At 39.3% G+C, this 24041-nt stretch overlaps 2 protein-coding genes across 4 annotated transcripts in view; one reads left to right on the forward strand and one right to left on the reverse strand.

Annotated features, from left to right (window-relative positions):
* The window catches only part of LOC124622662 (protein FAM169B-like), a 111218-nt gene extending 97918 nt beyond the window's left edge, over nucleotides 1-13300 (reverse strand). Inside the window, exons 1-2 of one of the 2 annotated variants that reach the window (XM_047148457.1) lie at nucleotides 12981-13122; nucleotides 12710-12822 (exon numbers count right to left, since the gene is read on the reverse strand). In XM_047148457.1, the coding sequence (XP_047004413.1) occupies nucleotides 12710-12822; nucleotides 12981-13051 (184 nt within the window). In that variant the 5' untranslated portion in view covers nucleotides 13052-13122. Of the gene's footprint in view, nucleotides 1-12709; nucleotides 12823-12980 lie in introns of both variants that reach the window. The other variant, XM_047148458.1, reaches the window with a different exon arrangement.
* Nucleotides 13301-13321: 21 nt separating this feature from the next.
* LOC124622661 (tyrosine-protein kinase CSK) overlaps nucleotides 13322-24041 on the forward strand; it is a 285377-nt gene continuing 274657 nt past the window's right edge. For both annotated transcript variants that reach the window (XM_047148456.1, XM_047148455.1), the window contains exon 1: nucleotides 13322-13477. The gene's annotated coding sequence lies outside the window, so the exon portion shown is untranslated. The remainder of the gene's footprint in view (nucleotides 13478-24041) is intronic.

Raw genomic sequence — 24041 nt, forward strand, 5'->3', positions numbered from 1 at the left:
AAAGGTGTTGAAATATAGTTTTATGGAGGGGGCAGAGGACAGTGCAGCCTTGGTAGTTGTGTCAGAGATGCAGAATCGCCTTGGTATGGCTCTGCAGGTGTCCCAGAGGCTGCCCACTAATGACAGCTGTCCTTCCCATTGGCACCCATCATTATCCTGAGGTTGTGTTGTTGTTTTATTTTTGTTTATTATTAAAATTATATGTAGTTTTAGAAGAAATAGGGTTTGTATCATTCTTGTGGACTAGGCAGCTCCCTACTCCCTGTTTCACCAATATACCGTTGTGGGCTGAAACTTGCACAGAGCTTACGATTGAAGGAGACTGGCGGTGGACACAAAACCATAGCTCAGGAGCTCTGGGTTTACCAAACACACACCCGGGCAAAATCTGTGACACTCACCATCTGGAAGAATGTCACAGATATGGTGATGAGCTTTTTGATCTTTTTAACAGTGTTCCCTCCTCCCCCCACCCCCCTCTGCCCTCTCCCAAAAGCTGAAGTCTGGTGATGGAGTATGGTTAGTTGGATGGTTGATCTCGAGGAAGGGACCAGACAGACAGGTCATCGGTCCCACCAGATTAGGGAAGGATGGGGAAGGAATCAGCTGTGCCCTTCAAAGGAACCATCCCGGCATTTGCCTGAAGCAATTTACGGAAATCACGAAAAACCTAAATCGGGATGGCCAGGCACAGCTTTGAACCGTCGTTCTCCCAAATATGAGTCCAGTGTGCTAACCACTGCACAACTTCATTCGGTCAATGGACTATGCAATTCATCTCTAATTGTCTAATGGACCTGCTTATGATGGTCCTTTTCTTTATATTTTATCCTCATGTTTTCAGCTGCTGTCAGGCCCGCATTACATTGTCAACTATACAACCTCGTTTGGTCAATGGAGTATGCAATTTCTCTCTAATTGTGTAAAGGTTCTGCTTATGATGGTCCTTTTCTTTATGTTTTTGTCCTTGTGTTTTCAGCTGTTATCTACATCTACATTTATACTCCGCAAGCCACCCAACGGTGTGTGGCGGAGGGCACTTCATGTGCCACTGTCATTTCCTGCCTTCTCTGTTCCAGTCGCGTATGGTTCGCGGGAAGAACGACTGTCTGAAAGCCTCCGTGCGCGCTCTAATCTCTCTAATTTTACATTCGTGATCACCTCGGGAGGTATAAGTAGGGGGAAGCAGTACATTTGATACCTCATCCAGAAACGCACCCTCTCGAAACCTTGCGAGCAAGCTACACCGCAATGCAGAGTGCCTCTCTTGCAGAGTCTGCCACTTGAGTTTGCTAAACATCTCCGTAACGCTATCACGGTTACCAAATAACCCTGTGACGAAACGCGCCGCTCTGCTTTGGATCTTCTCCATCTCCTCCGTCAACCCGATCTGGTACAGATCCCACACTGTTGAGCAATACTCAAGTATAGGTCGAACGAGTGTTTTGTAAGCCACCTCCTTTGTTAATGGACTACATTTTCTAAGGACTCTCCCAATGAATCTCAACCTGGTACCCGCCCTACCAACAATTAATTTTATATGATCATTCCACTTCAAATCGTTCCGCACGCATACTCCCAGATATTTTACAGAAGAGACTGCTACCAGTGTTTGTTCCGCTATCATATAATCATACAATAAAGTATCCTTCTTTCTATGTATTCGCAATACATTACATTTGTCTATGTTAAGGGTCAGTTGCCACTCCCTGCACCAAGTGCCTATCCGCTGCAGATCTTCCTGCATTTCGCTACAATTTTCTAATGCTGCAACTTCTCTGTATACTACAGCATCATCCGCTAAAAGCCACATGGAACTTCCGACACTATCTACTAGGTCATTTATATATATTGTGAAAAGCAATGGTCCCATAACACTTCCCTGTGGCACGCCAGAGGTTACTTTAACGTCTGTAAACATCCCTCCATTGATAACAACATGCTGTGGTCTGTTTGCTAAAAACTCTTCAATCCAGCCACACAGCTGGTCTGATATTCCGTAGGCTCTTACTTTGTTTATTAGGCGACAGTGCGGAACTGTATCGAACGCCTTCCGGAAGTCGAGGAAAATAGCATCTACCTGGGAGCCTGTATCTAATATTTTCTGGGTCTCATGAACAAATTGTGGTGTCACCGCCAGACACCACACTTGCTAGGTGGTAGCTTTTAAATCGGCCGCGGTCCGGTAGTATAAGTCGGACCCGCGTGTCGCCACTGTCAGTGATCGCAGACCGAGCGCCACCACACGGCAGGTCTAGAGAGACGTACTAGCACTCGCCCCAGTTGTAGAGACGACTTTGCCAGAAGGGGATCACTGACAAATACGCTCTCAATTGCCGAGACGATAGTTAGCCTAGCCTTCAGCTACATTTGCTACGACCTAGCAAGGCGCCGTATTCAATTGATAATTAATATTATGAAGCATGTATCATCAAGAGCGATGTTCTACAATTATGGATTAAAGTTAAGTATTCCAGAAGCTACTTACTTTTCTTTATAGCATTCATTACGTATCCTGTTTCAGACCTCACGCCAGCCTGCGTGAGCTTACCGCGTGCCTTTCAGCTACTTCCGAGTGGCGTGGCTGTCTTGCTACGCCACTACACAAATAAAGCGAGTTGGGTCTCACACGATCGTTGTTTCCGGAACATTACATTGCCAAAATTCTTTGACAAATCTTTTATAAAGCTGGGACCACACTCTAACCTTTATAAGAGTACCTTTGTACAAAGTCATAGATTTTCAAAAAAACTTTTATAAAAGATAGCTAGCAAAGATCTTTTACTGAGTAACGAGGGCCTTAGAAAAGTTCACTGGATTTAGTGGCAACTTATTTGAACCTAACATCATTTGTCTCACTGCTACTGTCATCAGGGATCTGAATATCACTTTTCTTACCAAGTTTATACCTTCCACACCCAATAACCCTCCAAATTATATCTGCTTTGTTGTTTAAATTTTTTGCATAGTGTTTTAGCATTTTTGATGACAGTATTGACACTTGCAATATTTCTTGCAGTGCCCCTTTTAACTCTTGATTAGCTTTCTCTTCTTGGCACAATGTACTTTGAGTCCAGACGCTAACCACCTTACCTCTTGGCTTGTTCTGTAATTGTCTCTGACCAGTTGTTAATGAAAACTGGATTCATAGTATTGTTATTTTTAGAAAAAAACTGTTTGTTATCTACTATGTTCCTGTAATTATCTGGAGAAATGTAGGAACACGTGAGGCTGTACTGACCCTACAACTTATCTTAAAAGATAGGTTAAGAAAAGTCAAACCCAAATTTATAGCATTTGTAGACTTAGAGAAACCTTTTGACAATGCTGAAAGAAATCATCTCTTTGAAATTCTGAAGGTAGCAGGGATAAAATACAGAGAGTGAAAGGCTATTTACAACCTGTTATAAGAGTCGAGGTGCATGAAAGGGAAGCAATGGTTGAGAAGGGACTGAGAGATGGTTATAGCCCATCTCCAATGTCATTCAAACTGCACATTGAGCAAGCAGAAAAGAAAACGAAAGAAAAATTTGGAGTAGACATTAAAGTTCAGGGAGAAGAAATAAAAACTTTGAGGTTTACCAATGGCATTGTACTCCTGTCAGAGACAGCAAAGAACTTGGAAAGGCAGATGAACTGAATGGACAGTGCATTGAAAAGAACCCATTAGATGAACATCAACAAAACCAAAAACAAGGATAATGGAATGTAGTCAAATTAAATCAGATGATGCTAAGGAAACCAGATTAGAAAACAAGACACTTGCAGTAGTAGGGCCTAGGTGACTCTTTTCTTTTTTTTTTATTTGGTTAGCAGAGTAACTGCTGATGGCCGAAGTAGAGAGGATATCAAATGTAGACTGGCAATGGAAAGAAAAGCATTTCTGAAGAACAGAATTTTTTAACATAAAATATGACTTATGTGTCAGGAAGTATTTTCTGAAGGTGTTTGTCTGGAGTGTAGTACTGTAGGGAATTGAAACATGGATGATAAACAGTTTAGACAAAAAGAGAAATGTGGTGCTACAGCAGAAGGCTGAAGATTACGTGAGTTGATCACGTAACTAATGATGAAGTAATGAAATACTGAAGTTTGGAGGTGAGGGAGGGGGGGGGGGGGGGGTGAGGGAGGTAAAATCAAAGAGGAAGATCAGGAGATGAATATAGTAAGCAGATTCAGAGACATGTAGGTTGTAGTAGTTATTTGGAGATGAGGGTTGCACAGGATACAGTAGCATGGTGAGCTACATCAAACCAGTCTTCGAAGTGAAGACCACAACAATAACAGCAGCAACAACAACAACAACAACAACAATAATAATAATAATAATAATAATAATAATGTGTGTCTACAGTAAACTTCTTGCCATTGTTAGTTCATTACATTCTCTCTGAATAGTGCAACTAATTAATATTTATGCTTCTGTCAAATGGTAGTTTTTCCTTCTTAGCTAAACCTGATTGTTGGAGATGCTTTATTGCCATCATTTGGCCATCATGTATGAAGCTTACAACTGTTTCTTGAAAAGCAGTTGGATTTTGAAATGAATTATCAAGTGGCTTTATACCATGTATTAATATTGCTGTGTTGTTACTATGGAGAATGATGCAAATCTGGATAACAGTAATTCCAAGTGCCTTCGAACAGTACTAACCACAATACAAGCAATGTTGAAATCTCCATAAACAGTGACTTCCCAATTAATTCCACAAATTCATGTAATTTGAAACATTTATTGTAGGGGGCCAGTACATTATCAGAACTGCTACCTTGCATGTTTCTAGGAATATTACTTAAGTACAGCACCGTAAGAGCTGCTCAAAGCAGTATCAGTACTAATTTAGGTCTATGGCCTGGCATTATTTGTTTATACTTACTACTTGCCCTTTTCATTATATTAAACCTACAGAAAATGTATATTAACTCGTATCACATACAGATGCATTTATTAAATTTCTGTGACTTGCAAATGATACTCTGTTATGCACAGCACATTTGTAGAAATACTTTTCGATTTTTCAATTTTCTGTAGTGATATGAGAAGCACATTCTCATTTAACAGGTGGATGACAGAAGAGTCCAAAAATTTTATGATTGGTATCCCTTATGCCTATCCCCAATGTTATTCAATCAGTATACTGAGTAAGCAGTAAAGGAAACAAAAGAATAATTTGGAGTAGGAATTAAAATTCATGGAGAAGAAATAAAGGCTTTAAGGTTTGCCGACAACACTGCAATTCTGTCAGAGACAGCAAGGACCTGGAAGAGCAGCTGAATGGAATGGACAGTGTCTTGAAAGGAGGATATAAGATGAAGATCAACAAAAGCGAAATGAGGATAATGGAATGCAGTCAAATTAAATCAGGTGGTGCTGAGAGTATTAGATTACGAAATGAGACAATTAAGGTAGTAAATGAGTTTTGCTATTTGGGGAGCAAAATAACTCATGATGGTCGGAGTAGAGAGAATATAAAATGTAAACTGGCTATGGCAAGGAAAGCATTTATGAAGAAGAGAAATTTGTTAACATTTGTAGATTTAAGTGTCAGGAAGTCTTTTCTGAAATTATTTGTATGGAGTGTAGTCATTTATGGAGGTGAAACATGGACGATAAATAGTTTAGACAAGAAGTGTCTTGTGCTACAGAAGAATGCTGAAGATTAGATGGGCAGATCATGTAACTAATGAGGAGGTACCGAATAGAATTGAGGAGAAGAGGAATTTGTGGAGGGAATCATGGAGGGTAAAAGTTGTAGTGAGAGACCAGGAGATGAATATGCTAAGCAGATTCAGAATGATTTAGGTTGCAGTAATTATTCGGAGATGAAAAGGCTTGCACAGGATAGAATACCATGGAGAGCTGCAGCAAACCGGTTGGTTGGTTTGTGGGAGTTGAAGGGACCAGACAACAAAGGCCATCGGTCCCTTTTTCCACAACCATGAAACAACCATAAGGAAGAAAAACAAGGAACGGAGATGACAAGGGATGACACAGAGCAAGAAAGACATAAAAAAAGACCAGAAAAGAGGAATTAAAAACACACAGAGTGTTACAGTGGCTGGCTGACCATAGAAACAAAAAAAAAAGGAAAAGCCAACCACCAAGAGACACACTAAAAACCCCAATCTAAAACCATAGGCCAAAGGCCAGACTCAACACAATAAAAAGATAGACCCTCAGATTGAGTGATAAAAGCCCCCTGCGAGAAGAAAACTCAAAACTAAGTTTGCCATTGCAGAGTCATCCGTTAAAATTGCAGGGAGCGTATCAGGCAGCACAAACATCTGCCTGAGCGCAGTTAAAAGCGGAGTGGCCAACAAGATGTGGATCGCTGTCAATGCTGATCCACAGCGACACAGAGGTGGTGGTACTCGCGGCGCAATAAATGACCGTGCATCAGCCAGGTGTGGCCAATGTGTAGCCTGCAGAGAACAACTGAGTCTTTGCGTGAGGCTCGCAAGGAGGAGCGCCACACACCTGTAATCTCCTTGATGATCCGAAGTTTGTTAGGGGAAGGCAGGGTGCGCCATTCATCACCCTAAGTACCAAGGACTTTTTGCCGCAATACTGACTAGAGAACAAATTTCAGAATGCCAGTCTCCAGGGCAGTGCACTGATAGCCTGTTTGGCCAGAGTGTCAACACATTCATTACCCGGGATGCCGACATGACCCGGAGTCCACATAAAAACCATGGAGTGGCTGCATCGGGCAAGAGTATGGATGTCCTCCTGGATAGCCATCACCAGATAAGAGCGAGGAAAACACTCGTCAATAGCTCGTAAAGCACACAGGGAGACACTACAGATAACAAAGGACTCACCTGGGCAGGAGCGCATAGAATCTAGGGCGCCAGAGATGGCTAAAAGCTCCGCAGTGAAAACACTGCAGCCAGCCAGCAATGAGCATTGTTCAGATTGTTCACCAAGAGCAACAGCGTAACCAACTTGAACAGAAACCACCGAACCGTCAGTATAGACTACGGCAGAGCTGAGAAATGCGGCAAGGATGGAAAGCAAAAAAAGTGGTCCAACTAAAACATTCATATTTGTTTACATACTATACGAATATGTAATAGAAAATGGGGGTTCCTATAAAAAAAAAAAAAATAAATAAATAAAAAAAAATAAAAAAAAAAAAAAAACCCAGTTGATATCAGTTTGACCTATGGCAGTGCCATCTAGCGGGCCAACCATAGTGCCATCTGGTTTCCCCCTTCAAGCTAGACAAGTTTCGTTTTTGTAGTTTTTTCGTTTGATGCTTATTTCGTGAGATATTTGGCCCGGTCACGATCTATGGACCACCCTGTATAATCACAAATTACTAAGAGTTAAGGAATTGTTTTATAATGCTTATTTACCCACCGAACTTGTGGATGGCCATAATTTAATGGATTTCATGACTCTTTCCTTTTTAGTCTGTACTGGAGTGACGCCTGCCGAAGAAAATACTGTGAATTATCCAATTTGTAGATTATACACACATACTTTGGCAGTTTTTGGGAAAAACCCCTGAAGTTTTCCGTTACAGTTACAATGAAACCTTCAGTTAGAATGTGCTATTATGCATGTGACACGAGTTTCATCATCCCCAAACTGATGTGCTTAAATGTGTTGATCTGTTGTAAAACTATATAGAACAAAATTTGTTTGCCTTACTAATGTTCTGACTCTCCAGAAAATAAGATCCATTACTGGGAATAAATTAAATGAAAAATAGAAACAGAAAAAAGTTGGACAATTATTTTCTGAATGTTAAATGAAAGAAAGCTACACGAAATGCAGTGGCATTTCAAATGTGACACTCGGCACGTTTTGTAAACACAGTAAATAACAGTTTCTGGTAAAGAATGTGTATTACGGATTATCTGTACTTTTTGGTTATCTGTGCAATGTTGGGTCTGCATTTACTTGGACAATCGGCAGCTTGCTGTACGTTAACATTGGGTACCCAGACAGATTTGCAAATGGGTTAAGTACTTTTCTACAAGCAGGATGCAACATTTTATTTTGGGATGAGAGTAGATACAGAGGTATAATTTCAGATATATATCAGAGTAGTCTGATAGAATCACTATTGACCAGGTTACATGGAAATGACTTCAGGAATAATGAGGCTCAATCTCAGATTTTCAACAAGTAATATGGTTGTCTGTGAGGAAATATGAGGTGAAAATAACTGCAGAAAGTTCAAACAAATCAAGTAGTGATAAAATATCAACTCGGCACAAAAGAATGACAACTTAATCTAAGTGTAGGTCCATGTCATATATATGATTGGAATGACTCCTTACCCTCTCCCTTAAAACCCACATCCTTTCGTCTTTCCCTCTCCTTCCCTCTTTCCTGATGAGGTGTGTGTGTATATATATATATATATACACACACACATATATATATATATATATATATATGCATGGTATTACCACTAGCATTTATCACATAAGTACGGCCTCTACAAATGCACACCTTATATTCATTTGTAAGCTGCTGTCAGGTGTAAGTTTGTAAAAATTTGTAAGGACTATATATATATAAGTTGGCTTAAATGTATAGGATCTGTATGTTTGTATACTTGAAGACACCAGCATGTCAAAAGCACCATTAATGGCCACAGGTTTGTTTAACTGTTAGGAGATAGCTGTAATGGTGAGAAATATGAACTTTTAGACACTCACTGCCAAACACGCCCAAAATTCTACTTAGAAAATTGTAAGAACCAACCTCCATTGTGAAAGTTATGAATTTTCTACTGACATGAACACACACCATTCCAAAATGAAAAACTAAAGCGATAACAGTTTGAATGAGGGCATTCTGCAAACACTGTGTCCACAAATGGTATGGGTAAATATCTCATCATACTGTCTGGCAAGGATTTCAAATGTATTAATGGAGTACATGGAGAGTAGTAAACAAACAACAGATACAGCTTTTTCAGCACCATATTGAGTTTGGGGTAATGTAAGCTGCATCCAAAACATACAAATCACTTAGAAAGACTATCAGTTATGTCTGTTTCATTGAAGTTTTACCTCATCACTGTAACCATGAATGAAAAACGATTCATTTTACAGTGTAGCTCATTCAAATTATATTTCTGTTTGCTGTTGACCACATACAGATTTTTTTTTTTTTCAGTGATAGTGAAGTTACAGTTCCAATAACAGTTTTAAAATTAATGTTCGTATTACATGTACAAAATAAATAGCCTATCTTATATACAGTTATAATCTTAAATATTAATACTGACATTGCCCATATCACAGATGTTGATTTTTTGTTAGCTAATCATATAATTTTCATCTGGATTTGTTAACTGGCAAGGATTGAGGAGCAAGAGGAAAACTTGTTAAAATTTTGAGGGTATTTACATTATGACACTTTCCTGTTATTGCTAGCCTGTAACTTACGATTTCGATGTTTGTCTTATTTCTAATGTCTTGTTCATAAATTGATTCTCTCACATCCTTTAATGTTGTTCTCTACAAAAAGCGTACACTAACAGATATACATATTTAGCACTGTTAGAATAGTAACTCCGAAAAAAAGAGGGAGACAGTGCTCTTTAGGACCAGCCTTGCATATTACATGGACACTCTCTTCTTTTTTACTTTCAAAATGTTACAGATATTAGGCAAATGTTCCCATATAAGTTTCCACGAGGTAGGACACTTGTGAGATCTGTTAGACTTGATTGACATGCCCTTCCCGGATGAGTTTGGCATCAATGGTGTGTTCTTTAGCTTGACACATTTATTAATCAACAGTTTAAGAAGTAATTTCTTCATTTTATAACAGGTCTTTACCTATTTGAGAATAAAGAATATATTTTAGAATCATGTTCTTCTGTGATTTATCCTTCAGCAGAAGCTCCAGATGTAGGACCAACATAGTATCTGCTTTTCTACTTTAAATTACTAATTTAATTCCATGTTTCATGGATCATTTGCACGATAGATTGTAATGATGTGGAATGATTCATTTCACATTTTTTAAAAAAAGAGAAAAGATACAGAGATGTAATTCCTACTCACAACTTTTACACATTACCACAATAGAAATTCTTCTTCGGAATAGGAGTTGTCGAGGAGAAACTTTCTACTTGTTTTCTGATTATACTTTGCTATCTGTCAGAAGTTTTATATCGCTGCATAAGTTATCAAAAATTTTTGTTGTTGCATTGTTTTTCTCTTTTTGGGCTAACAACAACTTTATGGTGGAGTAATGAAAGTCATCCTTCTTCGTGATGCTGTAATTATGTACAGCATTGTTCCTTTTGAACCATAGTGGATTATTTATAACAAACTTCATGAGAGAACAAATATATTATGAAGCAGTAATCAGAATGGCCAGCTCCTTAAACAGATGTCTACAAGGGTTATTGTGGCTGACCAACACATATTACTAGATTTTCTCTCTTAAAGATGAGTTACCCCAAAACATTATTCCATATGACACTACTGAATGAAAATATGCAAATTATGTAAACTCAGTGATTTGCCTCTCCCCAAGACTTGCAATGATTCTAAGTGCAAATGTGGTTACACTATGTTGTTTTAGGATTTCCAAAATTTGCTTTTTCCAATTTCAATTTTCATCAATGTAGACACACAAGAATTTTGAAATTTCTACTCTACTTATTATTTCCTCACTGCGAGTGATATTTATCATTGGTTTAGTACCCACAGACGTGCATAACTGAGTATGTTGTGTCTTTTAAAACTGAGGGCGAGACCATTAGCAGAAAATCAGTCAATGATACTTTTAAGAAATTTGTTTACCATTTCTTCTTTTTCTGTATGTATGCTTAGATTGATTACAAAACTAGTGTCATCTGAAAAAGAACTAATTCTGCTTGTTGTATATTGGAAGGAAGATCGTTTACATACATGAGGAACAGGAGTGGACCTAAGATTGAGCCTTGGAGAACCCCATATGTGATTTCTCTCCAGTCAGAATCATGTCTCCTTACTATATTGGCTGAATTAACTAAGTACAATTTTCTGCTTTCTTTTGGTTAGATACAACATTATCCATCAGTTGGTTATACCATCAATGCCATAAAATTTCACTTTATATATGAGCATACTGTTTTTCTCATGCCCATATGCCTTAGATGCACTGCAGAAAATACCAATCAGCTCTATTTTATTATTTCACGGTTGTACAATCTGGTGAGTGAACATGTAAATGGCATTCTCAGTAGAGCAACCCTTCTCAGACCCAAATTGTGATTTGATGAGGATATTATGCTTGCTATTCTCAAAAATTTTGGAAAAAGATTTCACCAGTGAAACAGGTCAATAATTGTTGACATCTCTCTTTATCACCTTTCTCAAAAAGGAGTTTAACAATGGCATATTTTAGTCTCTCTGGAAATATGCTTGAGCAAGTGATGGGCTACATATTTCGGATAAGACTGGGCTTATTATATGGGAACAAATCTTTAGTACTCTATTGGAAAAACCATCAAAATCAGATGAGATTTTCTGACAGAATGTGTAATTTTCTTAATTTCAGAAGGCAAAGTTGGTGATACATTCACACAATTGGATTCTATGAGAGTCACTTTTTCAACATACTGCTGTGATTTTTCTCTTCAACTGTTTGTCTCCATGCTTCCTACTATATTTATGAAATTATTATTAAATACATTTTTCCCTGTGATTCATCATTTATAGCCCTTTCATTCAGTTATCTTATTATGTGGCTGCTTAAGGGCATGATCCTTGATTTTTTTTATAACCTTTTTAAGTGATTTTGAGTAGTTTTGTAGTGTGCAACTACTGAAGAATCTCTACCTGTTCTTGTCAAAAGATACATTCCACCTTTCCTTTGACAAGAAACCTTAATCCCTTTAGTAATCTATGGTTTTTTATGTGGCTGCCTAAGGTCCTTTCTGATTAGATTATTATGTGAAAACCTGTTTTCAAATAATAATATGAATTCATATGGAATAGATTAAATTTTATGTTAGCATTTGGTTCATTATAAATTTCCTCTCCTATAATCTATTCTTAGTCATTAATTATTCTGATTTCTACTGGGGAGTTTCCGTACCGTACGGCAACTATGTTACTTATACTAACTAACTGTGCATCATGATCTGAGAGAGCATATATTATTGAGTAAATATTTAATTTCTAGCTTTGAGTGCCTGAAAAAACGTTGTCAATTACAGACCTACTGTCTTTATCCAACCGTGTTGGAAAGTTAATTAGTGAAATCAAATTGTAGGACCAAAATATGTTTTATGGATCATTTTTCCTGTCAGAATCCCTTAGAAAATCTACACTGAAGTTACTGTGGACTACTGCTTCTAGCTGTCTTACAGTTGGCACAGTAAGAAATCCAGATGCTTCATAAACATTTCTTTTTTTGTTTAACTATCCAAATATATTTTCACTAGCTACAAATATGTTATCACTACTGAGGAACTCTGTTTCTAACATAACAGTAAAATTAGTGTAACGAGCATGGGAATTCTGATGCCTGTCTTGAATCGTCACTGCTTTATAAATAACACAAGTCTGCGAATAAAAATGGAAAATGAGAGTATTATATGGCTGCAATGACAGTTAAGGTAGGCCGATACGCCATAATCTTAATATGTTCTATGCGAAAATGCTGAATCGCTGCACGTTCAAGTCTAAGAAAAATTCACACTTAAAATAAAGCACGAATACATCGAAAAACTTTGATACTAACTGAAACTGCACGATGAACATTTCAGTGTCCTCACACAGCTAACCTCTTCGCCAGAATATGAAACTTGAGTTTCTTCAATCAATTTTCGGGAGATAGGGGTATCTATATGGCATCTGAAAGAAGTTTTTTGATGTACCTTTATTTAAAAGTTGGAACACTTTAATTTTATGAGCTGTAACGATGCACAAATAACTGACTTAATGAACATGCAACAACAAAAAAGAAAGAAAAAAAACTTGCAACGAAGCAAACATTTAACTTTACTTTTTACCTGTGCAAGTCCTGCTTTGGCTCCGAAAACAAAATACTCAAACTTTTGAACGGACAGGAGCTATAAAGCATAATTCAGTTAAAAGTTGGAACTTAAAAGTAAGATACCTCTTGCATTTTATTAATTGTGGAGAATAATCAGTAGCTAATGCCATCCTACAACAGCATCTGAGAGCGTCAACTAAATTTACAAATTCTTCAGATCATCTGCAATTTATTAGCCTGTACACAAGATGCGTGAGGGAATTTTTTGGAACAGATTAACGTTTCTTTAGTCACTCTCATGTTATCTATTTTCAGTACCTCAACTGACTAGTGAGTTAAGCTTTCGACTGTCTGTAACATTAAAATGGCCGATGGTCAGACGTGACGTATTATTTGTAGCAATTGGGGACAGTGGTACTACATTTTCCGTGTCGAAGTGAGTGAAATAACGTGACAGTTTTGTTTGTACGGTGCTTTGATATTGCAATACCTAATGACAGACTCATTTTATTGGTAAGTACAAAGCGCATCATAATAAAAAATGATTGTACTAAATTACATGATGCAAAACAAATGAACCATCCAAGGAATGTGTGATACAGTATGAAGCGATTTGTAAACAAATCGCAGATAATGTGGAGTAACATATTTCGTACCTTTGGTTACAATATTCCTCGTAAATAAATGTCAGCATAACGTTTTTATACGCTCTGCGCAGAGCAATTGAATAATTCATTTGCACAAAAATACAACGTAAAGCAAAAACTTCAGCGTATCATTGCACACTCATTACTTGTCTCCTTTTATGTAATATGTGGATCGAAGACTCCGTGCGACATTTAGTAATTCGCTGAGTACACTATATTAAAGAGGAGAGATCTCAAAATTCTTTTTCCCCTCTTAGCTTACCTTTGGATAGTCATTTATGTTCGGTGTGCATGTTGTCCGCTTTCAGTGTGATTTTTTTGTCGTTGGGTCTTGACGGTACCTGTTCTGTTGCTGTTATATATAAACCATTCTATTGCCTACTATAATATCTATCTGATGAAGATAAAAAAAAGTGTGAACTCGATTAGTCTTACTAGAGTATGACATTCTCATGCAAGAAAAGTTTTCTGCTAAAAACCTTTTGCTTATAAAAAGTAAATAATTAAAAAGAACCAATTGTAAATGAGAATCTGTGGATCTATGTTCTCTGCAAGTCACCGTGGATTGCTGATGCATGTACTTGTAGACAGTACAGGGGTTAGGCGTGAAAAGCATCTACCGGTTCTTGTTGTATGTGTTGCCGTATAATATATAGTTTTTTCTACAGGAAATGTTATGCATTTTTTTCCAGCTACAAAATAATTGTGAGATCACTAGTTGCAGTCACGTCAGTAAACGTTTTGTGTTTTAGACGACGTAATTTTGTAATCATTGCGTTCCTGCAGAGCTTAGTCTTACGTTAGTATGTCTTACCTTTTTTCTCAAGAAGACAATTTCTCAAGCTTCATTATGCATACACAGGCTAGAGGAATTTGTGAAAGTGTGAGCTCTCAGTTTGCAGGATATTTCAGTACCATCGTATTCGGTATGAAAGAGAATGTAGCAACAGTACAACTGGTTTGATGCAGGGCTTTGTGCCTGTGTATTTTTCGTTCTGGGAAGTTTGTGATCTCCTCTCTCATCCTTAAGCATAGTTTCCTGCTTGACGAGGCTATTTCAGTGTTAAAAGTGTGGAGGGGGTGGGGGAGCCAAGCGGCGAGCATTTAAATGGCGAAGTGATCCTTGTAATTGAAACCCAGTGTTCTACTCACAGTTAGTAGATATGGGCCCTAAACTCATTTTTCGGAGGGAATGAAGATTAGATACACCGACACATGAGTGACTACAAAGAACAATGTGTCAGCGGCAAATGCAAGTGCAGCGATATTTTAAAATCGACCATGATTCCCAGACTGGAAGCAACTCCTTTGACGTATTTTCAAGCGTCGTCTTAGAAGCGATTGTAATGAAAGAACACTTCAGAAAATGTGGTTAGAGGATGCCGCAATTGCGAAAAATAATTTTGTGTAAACATTATGTTGCCACTTTTGTTGCTTGCATGTGTCCTCGCTCTGATTGTCCTAATCAGGCTCTACAGCGAGCGCGTGGGTTGACATGGAATGTGCCGTATCGGGCTGCGTCGCGCCTGGCTGTGTCTTCCTTCCTCTCGACATCTAGGCGCGGGTCTGCCCTGTCTCCCGTCGGAAATAGAATGATGCAAGCCGCTTCCGGGCTCCTAGCTTACCGAAGAGCCGCTTCGTCCGCCGCAGTCTCGCTCTCCTGCAGTTCACGAATTAGAGAAAACCCACTGCCAAAGAGATCATTTAGCTGTATTGTTAGAAGCAGACAAGCGGTAATTCGAAAAAAAACATGAACGACTTGGAGTCCGACGGAAAAATGTAAAGATGTAGTGAATGAGCTGGTCGGAGGAAATGTAAAAGTCCAGGTCCCTGGCAATTAGCTGCTCTGTAGCAGTGGTGTGCCGTGTTTCAGTGTTGTCGAAGGAACTTCCACGGTATTGTCCTGAAATGATTTAGGAAAACCACTGCGGTCCATGATTCGAACACAGCTCCTCCAAAATGCGATTCTGGTCTTAACAACCTTTCTGTGCTCTCGTTTAGACTTTGATTCAGTATTGCGATTGCTGTAGACATAGTTTGCTCTAATTAGAACTAAGACAACTTTTCCGAAAGAAACCTAATAAACACGCAATAATAACAACCAGATTCTTAATTCGGTGACAGTTGTATATTACTGAACAATAGTATTCGTGTGGAACTGCTATCAATCCCACTTGCTGCCCAAGTCTATTACAGTCTGTACAAATTTCAATAATCGTCACCAGGTGCAGTGGTCCTAAATCCCGCAAAGCTGACCAAAATACGAATCTGTTTTCAGACCTTCGTGTCGGGGAAAACACCTCAGATGTAATGATGCTTCCGTTTTTAAATTACATAAATGTATGTTATTGATGTAGCTGATTACTAATTTATCCACCAATTACGAAAATAGTACGTAGTTGGGAACGGGCGCAAAGACATAACTGAAAATTACGAAAAAGTATGTAATTAATGAATCACTCCTTGATTTGAAAGACACGTGTTTCGTACTTTTTATTTTTCCTGCTCGCTCATCTTAGCGGTACTGTTTGTTGATATGACCACGAAAATGCTCTTTCGAAATTAAAATAAATTCTGCGTTTGATTAAGAAAAGTATAATACGTCTGCTTTTTGTATTTTGTTAAAATGTTCAAGTATTATTAAGATGTCTCGAAATAGTCACATCGGGAAGTAACTCGTGATTAAGACTCTAATTTAGGAAAAACATAGTTTAAGTCAGTCTGGTTGACCTGATTCAAATTTCCGATGGTGCCCCAGAATCTCTTTAGGCCTCTGCAGGAATGAGTCACCCAACAAGGGCACAGAGGATTTTCTGCCCATCTTTGTCTAACTGATAAAGGCTCCGCCTTAATGACCTCAACATTGCAGATTTTTTTATAGTATGTGAGTTATAATGTTTATATCTGGGATGGTGCTTAGAGAGTTTGAGACAAAGTGATACTCCCTTTGGGCCAAGAGACTGTTGGTGGCTTGTGCAGAGACGGTTCAAGATCATTTTTCTGCACAATCAACAATATCGGCCATTGCTGCAGGCATTAGCTGCCTTTCCGGTAAGATCTTCAAAAATGAATCTGATTCTAGTGACCATGTAAATGAGCTCTTCTTCTTCTTTTTCTGGAGTACTACATACAGTAGTTTGGCTGTCAAGAGAGCAATGCTTGAAGCCTTTAATGACTACTGTGCAGAATACTGTCAAATGATCATTCACAAGACCAAAGAAATTCTGGTCGTATATGAATGCTGTTAGTGGTACCAATATTAATATCCAGTCACTCGCAAATGAGACGGTAATTGAGGTACCAGACCAAAAGTTGAAATACTTAACTCCGTTTTCAAATGTTCCAATGTTCCTTTATAAAGTAAAACCCAGGAGAATTGCCCTAATATAATCCTCGCACCGTTGAAAAGATGAGTAAAATAATTGCAAGTGTTAGTGGTGTTGAGAAACAGACGCTGAAATTGAACAAAGCTCCTGGCCCCAATGGAATCCCCGTCAGATTCTATACGAATTTGTGGCTGCGTTAGCCCCTCCTCTAACTGTACAAATAGTACTAGGAAAGTTTTGCAATATAGCTTTTTTTTTAACTTTTTTTCGAAGTAATTGCCGCTACATTGTATACACCTCTCCACCTCCAATCCCTAAACCAGTTCCTCCAAGTTTCTGTTGGGAGTAAGGTACACTCGTTGTTCCATGCCCTCAAGAGGTAATCATCACTTGAAAATTACACCCCTTTCAGCTTCATCTTCACACATGGGAACAATGCAAAGTCAAGGTCTGGGCTATAAGGGGGTGGGGGGGGGGGGTGCTCAGAAAGTTTCAGTTCTGTACCCCGCAAATATTCCGTGCATGCTTTCGCGCGGTGAGTTGGTGCGTCGTCGTGATGGAGGAATCAAGTGTCCATTCTTGACTTCGGTCGCAGGTTCTTCAAAGATAGGATGACTTCGGGCAGGTACTGAACAGTGTACCACTTAGCTGTGACTGTCTTCTGTGTGTCCCAAAACAACACGCTCCACAATTCCATTCGATTTGAAAAAAACAGCCATCGTTTCCTTCTTTACTGATCGGGTTTTTCTAGCAGCTACGGGTGTGTCGTCACTTTTAAAGACCCAAACTTTATACTGAGATTGTCCCTTGGAAAACTTTTTTTAACATCTGCCGGCACCAAGTCATGTCATCAAGTCGTGTCATCGACTCTTCCGTCAGTGTATGCGGCACTCAGAGACGACAAAGTTTCTTTACTTGCAAATGATCATGCAGAATCGAACTAATGGTGCATTTAGCCCGAAGGTATCCTCTGTCTGCTTATATGTCACTCTCCTGCCTTCTCCTAGCATTTTCCTCACAGCATCAATGTTTTCCGCCGTAACTGACGGTCGTGGCTTCTAGTCCTCTCAGCGTCCTCCAGAGTTAAATTTCGTCTTTCGAATTCTTCGCAGTACCTGACGGTGGCTGTACGATGTGGACGCACATCACGGAGTGCAAGAGTCATTTCTTCAAAGCACTGGTCTATGTTTAAACTACACGCGAAGTTGTACCGCAAAACTGCCCAAAGCTCACTTCGTGGCCACAATGCCATAGCAAACATTTCGACCTAACCCTCCTAGTGAGCGACTGCGCCTGCAGACTTGGCACAGCGGCTACATTGCAGCTATGTAGTATTCTCAGAACACGGCAAGAATCAGCCTTATTGTTTGTCAAGCAAGCTATCGTAAATCAGTCGAACAAAAACTCGTCCCCAGTAGTTGGAAGGAAACACAGGTCACACTGTTTGTAAGAAGGGTAGTAGAAGTAATCAACAAAACTACCGTTCAGTAGTCAGAATCTGTGAATATATTATGAGCTCAAACATGAAGTATCACGAACAGAATAACCTCCTCTATGCCAACCAGTATGGATTCCGAAAACGTCGATCATGCGAAACCTCACTAGCACTTTTCTCACATGATGTGCTAAAACCTTTGGATGAAGGAAGCCCTATAGATGCAGTATTTCATGATTTCTGAAGAGCGTTTGACTCAGTACCACATTTACTCTTATTGTCAAAAGTACGATCATATGCGGTATCGAGCGAAATTTGTGACTGGATGAGGATTTTTTGGTAGGGAGGACGCAGCATGTTACCTTGGATTGTAAAGTCATCGCCAGATGTAGAAGTAACTTTAGGTGTTCCCAGGAAAGTGTATTGGAACGCTTGCTGTTCATGGTGTATCTTAATGACCTTGCAGACAGTTTTAATAGTAACCTCAGACCTTTTTCACTTGATGCAGTTATCTGTAATGACGTACTATCTGAGAGAAGCTACATATATATTCAGTCAGATCTCGATAAGAGTTCAAATAAGATTTCAGTGTGATGCAAAGATTGACATTTTGTTTTAGATGTTCAAAAAAATGTTCAAATGTGTGTGAAATCTTATGGGACTTAAGTGCTAAGGTCATCAGTCCCTAAGCTTACACGCTACTTAACTTAAATTATTCTAAGGACAAACACACACACACACACACACACACACACACACACACACACACACACACATGCCCGAGGGAGGACTCGAACCTTCGCCGGGACCAGCCGCACAGTCCATGACTGCAGCACGTTAGACCGCTCGGCGCTAATCCCGCGCGGCTTAGATGTTCAGAAATGTAATATTGTGCACTTCACAAAATGAGAAAACGGTGTTCCGTGATTAGAATATCAGTGAGTCACAGAATAGGCCAACTTCTACAAATACATTGGGGTAGTACTTTGTAGGGATAGAGCTAACAGGGCATATTGAACTTATACAGAGAAGGGCAGCACGAATTGTCACAGGTTTTTTTGACACATGGGTGAGTGCCATAGAAGTGCTGAAGAAACCGAACTGGCAGACAGATGTAAACTATTCCGTGAAAGTCTATTAACAAAGTTTCAAGAACGGCTGTAAATGATGACTCTGGGAGTATACTGCCACCTCCTATGCATTGCTGACATGGGGATCGGGAAAACAAGATTCGAATAATTACAGCATTTTTTTCGGACATTTAAACAATCATTCTCCCGCGCTCAATGCGTTACTGAACGGGAAGAAACTCTTAACAGGTGCAATGGGTCGAACCTTCTGCCATGCACTTCACAGTGGCTTGTAGAGTATAGATGTAGATGTAGATAGACAATCCTCTATAACAGAAATAACTGTCTGAATCTTGTCGCAGTGCCAAATATTAAAAGAAGAAACAATCAATTTCCATTTAAAGTAATTGCTGAGATATTAAAAGGTTTTAGTGAGAGCAGACAGAATTATACCTATTGTATTGTTTTAGTATAAATATAGATGTACTGAATGGAAAGAATGAAAACACAGAACTTGTGATTTTTTAGTTTAATAGTAGGACTTTTCAATTTTATATTTTGTATCAGAAATAGCTGGACAGAAATACAAAAACAAATTAGATAATTCTGTATCTATACGTTAAACTGTTGAACTGCGTAATTTGTGTGTTACATGTGAAGAAAACTCCCCAGTAAATAGTTAAATTTCAGAAAATTTGCGGCGAAAGTAATTGAAAGTCGATAAATATGGCCGACATTTTTATGTACGGAATTGCAAACGAACCTCATATAAAAATATTATATTCAAATTTTTCCGGTGTTAAACTGTTCAGTATCTTTCATAAAAGAATCTGCGTCTATTGACTTCAAGACATCGCTTTCATTTGATAAATTTGATTTTCCACAAAATAGTTCTTGGAAAAAATAATGACCTTCATCAGCTTAAGTTTTGAAAAAACCCTTTTAGCACTGGTTACTGATTCATGCAAAGTAAGGATGATTCTTAAGCTTACAAAAGTATTCGAAAAGATGTCATTGCAATTGCATTTTGCAATGTAAGATCATCCACCTCAGTAGTCTAGCTCCCAAACTGGTGCCTGTGCCGTGGTTCTGAATTCGGAGGAAAGCCGGTTCGAATTCTGGTGATGGAACATTTTCACAGCTAGTATTTGACCAATAAGGGGACGAGAGGTGGTGACGTAAAGCTCCTGATCTCCAGTCTTTTGGCCCAATATCTTAGATTAAATTCCAAACGTCTCCACAGTGTCTCATCAAGTGAGAGCATGAGAGACGGTTGATGGTGATCCGTACGCCAGTGGGGACGTTAAGCTTTTGCGGCCCCTTGCTGCTCACAGAGAGGAATAACGTAAGGACAGGAAAACATCGTTTTATTCTACCGCCACATTCGTTTAATTTTTGCCGCATTTGGTGCTATTTTTTGCTACATTTGCCAAATTCGTTGTATTTTTTGCCCCATGTGTCTTTTTCCCTTTTTTGCCACGTGTGGTGCCTTTTTTTGCCACGTGTGGTGCCTTTTTTTTGCCACGTGTGGTGCCTTTTTTTTGCCACGTGTGGTGCCTTTTTTTTGCCACGTGTGGTGCCTTTTTTTTTTGCCACGTGTGGTGCCTTTTTTTTGCCACGTGTGGTGCCTTTTTTTTGCCACGTGTGGTGCCTTTTTTTTGCCACGTGTGGTGCCTTTTTTTTGCCACGTGTGGTGCCTTTTTTTGCCACGTGTGGTGCCTTTTTTTGGCCACGTGTGGTGCCTTTTTTTTTGCCACGTATGGTGCCTTTTTTTTTGCCACGTGTGGTGCCTTTTTTTTTGCCACGTGTGGTGCCTTTTTTTTTGCCACGTGTGGTGCCTTTTTTTTTGCCACGTGTGGTGCCTTTTTTTTTGCCACGTGTGGTGCCTTTTTTTTGCCACGTGTGGTGCTTTTTTTTTGCCAAATGTGGTGGAAATTTTTTACCCTGGTTCGGTGACGTCTTTTTACCGAATTTCATGGTTTTTAGCCCAATGTTTTGTTATACTTTGGCCAGATTTTGTGTTAATTTTTTTTTACCAAAAACGGCGTTTTTATATCGGTGTTTTTTTTCTTTACCATTCAATATTATTTTGTGCCACATTTGGCACTACTAAACTGCAATGATTGTTATTTTTTAAAAATTTGTTGTTAAATTTTGACAATTTCAGTGCTTTTTTGTGCCAATTTCGATGTTAATTTTTTGCGCAATTCGGCGTTTTTTCGTGAAAAAAAAATCAGCCTTATTTTTCTTGCCAAAGTCGATATTCCTTTCACCCCAGATTTACTGTTATTTTTGCCAAATTCGATATTTATAGCTAAATTCTGTGTTGCTTTGGCCAAGTTCTGTGCTATTTTCGTCGTCACATCAACGTTTGTTACACTGGGGATGAGCTTCAAGATTATATACGAAACTCGGACTTCAGAAAATTAGAAGTCAAATTGCAGTTTTAACAATCAAGAATTATCACTTACGAATACAGGTGTAAACTTTCGTTCTCAAGATTTATAACATTTTTATACTGCAAAATTTGTAATTTTGCAATGTCTCATAAAAATCGCCGATTTCGTATTATTTTGCCAAAACCGCCAATTTCGCATTATCATTCTCGCGAAATTTTCCTGTTGCTAGGAAATGGAAATGCCGTGTGGCTAGGGCCTCCCGTCGGGTAGACCGTACGCCTGGTGCAAGTCTTTCGAGTTGACGCCACTTCGGCGACTTGGCGTGTCGATGGGGATGAAATGATGATGAAAGACACACAACACCCAGTCATCACGAGGCAGAGAAAATCCCTGGCCCCGCCGTGAATCGAACCCGGGACTCCGTGCTCGGAAAGCGAGAACGCTACCGCAAGACCACGAGCTGCGGAATAGGTTGTATGTTGGCGCCTAGTTTCAAACTCTCACTCTCCTTCAGCCATAACATCACAAACCCAACACTAATTTTATAAGCACTTCTCAGTTATAGGCGCTTCACAGTTCGTAACTGATCGGAGGAAGGCAGCAGCAGACCATGAGCACTAGCATGTAGCCTAGAGCGGCGATGCGGGGTTATTGCATCAGCAACCGTACGCCCATTCCTTGAGCGTGGGACTACTTTGACTTGAATATAACGAGCTTTGTGGAGAACTTCGAGCTCATATGGTTGATCCTAAAAATAATTTTACACCAGTTTCATAAAGCGTAACATACACTAAGAATCTCCAAGGCATTTATTCGGCATCCCAACGGGTAACGTTGAGAAGTTTTAAGTCAGCTTAGGTAAATGCTTCTTCAAAATATCTCATCGGTAGATAGATAAAGAAAAAAACTGGAAGCTTCTTGAACTGTACGGAAAAGCTGACAGCGTTGCATCTTACACGACCAGATTTAACGAATGGCACAAAAAATGCTCGAGGTTTACGAACATAAATTCTTTTTTGAACCCTAATATTTTTCCATCTTTGTTCGAACCAATCGTATCATTAGTTCTGCAAATTATTTTAGAAAGCTGATGCCATACCAATTCGTTTAAGAGAACATAGACATTTATCAGTATTATCTGTATCATCATCATTTCATCCCCATCGACGCGCAAGTCGCCGAAGTGGCGTCAAATCAAAAGGGAGGCCGTAGCCACACGACATTTCATTTCATCTGTAACTGGTAAAAAGGCAAGGAAATGTTCTTTGATAATTATTTCTTCACCAGCCCTTGCCCAAACAAAACGTTTCCTTGTGACTCACGTCAAGGGTATAGTTTAAAATAGTAGTACGTTAGTTTAAAATAGTGTTTTGCGTGTTTAAGTTCATTTAAAATGTAAGTTCGATGAATACTTGTTATAACAGAGTGATGAATTCATTTTTTATTACTTTATTGAGGTAGTGAATCTCAGTTTCATGAGAACGTATTCTTGGCAAATGCTCTTTCATCACGACATGAAACGTGGTGGTATGTTTGTTAGCTTCAAGAAATTGGTATTTTTTTTTCTTTTAAGAGAATACCTATTGTTTCTCGAAACGCAGTGGCGTAGCGAACGTAACTGGCGCCCCGGGCTCGATACAAATCGGCGCCCTGGACACAACACTTTATTGGGGCCCTCCGACCCGTACTTCTCGGCGCCGGGTGTACGTCGTCACACTTTATCGGCGACCCCCTCCCCCCCCTCCCTCCTTCCACAAACACATAGTAACATAATGTAAAGAATTTACTCTAATAATAATATACTCTCCGGAAAATTTTGTCTGTGTTGGAGACCATTTCCCACCCCTCTTCAAGTGGCGCCCCTGCACCCCCATCCCCACCCAGCTACTTCACTGACGAATCACCAACCCCTTCGTTCGCGGGACCTACATTACGCAAAGTAATGGGATCTCAAGTTGATTCCGTATTTCTAGATTTCCGGAAAGCTTTTGACACCGTTCCTCACAAGCGACTTCTAATCAAGCTGCGGGCCTATGGGGTATCGTCGCAGTTGTGCGACTGGATTCGTGATTTCCTGTCAGGAAGGTCGCAGTTCGTAGTAATAGACGGCAAATCATCGAGTAGAACTGAAGTGATATCAGGTGTTCCCCAGGGAAGCGTCCTGGAACCTCTGCTGTTCCTGATCTATGTAAATGACCTG

The sequence above is a fragment of the Schistocerca americana genome, chromosome 7, assembly GCF_021461395.2.
Source record: "Schistocerca americana isolate TAMUIC-IGC-003095 chromosome 7, iqSchAmer2.1, whole genome shotgun sequence".
In the NCBI taxonomy this organism is placed as follows: Eukaryota; Metazoa; Arthropoda; class Insecta; order Orthoptera; family Acrididae; genus Schistocerca; species Schistocerca americana.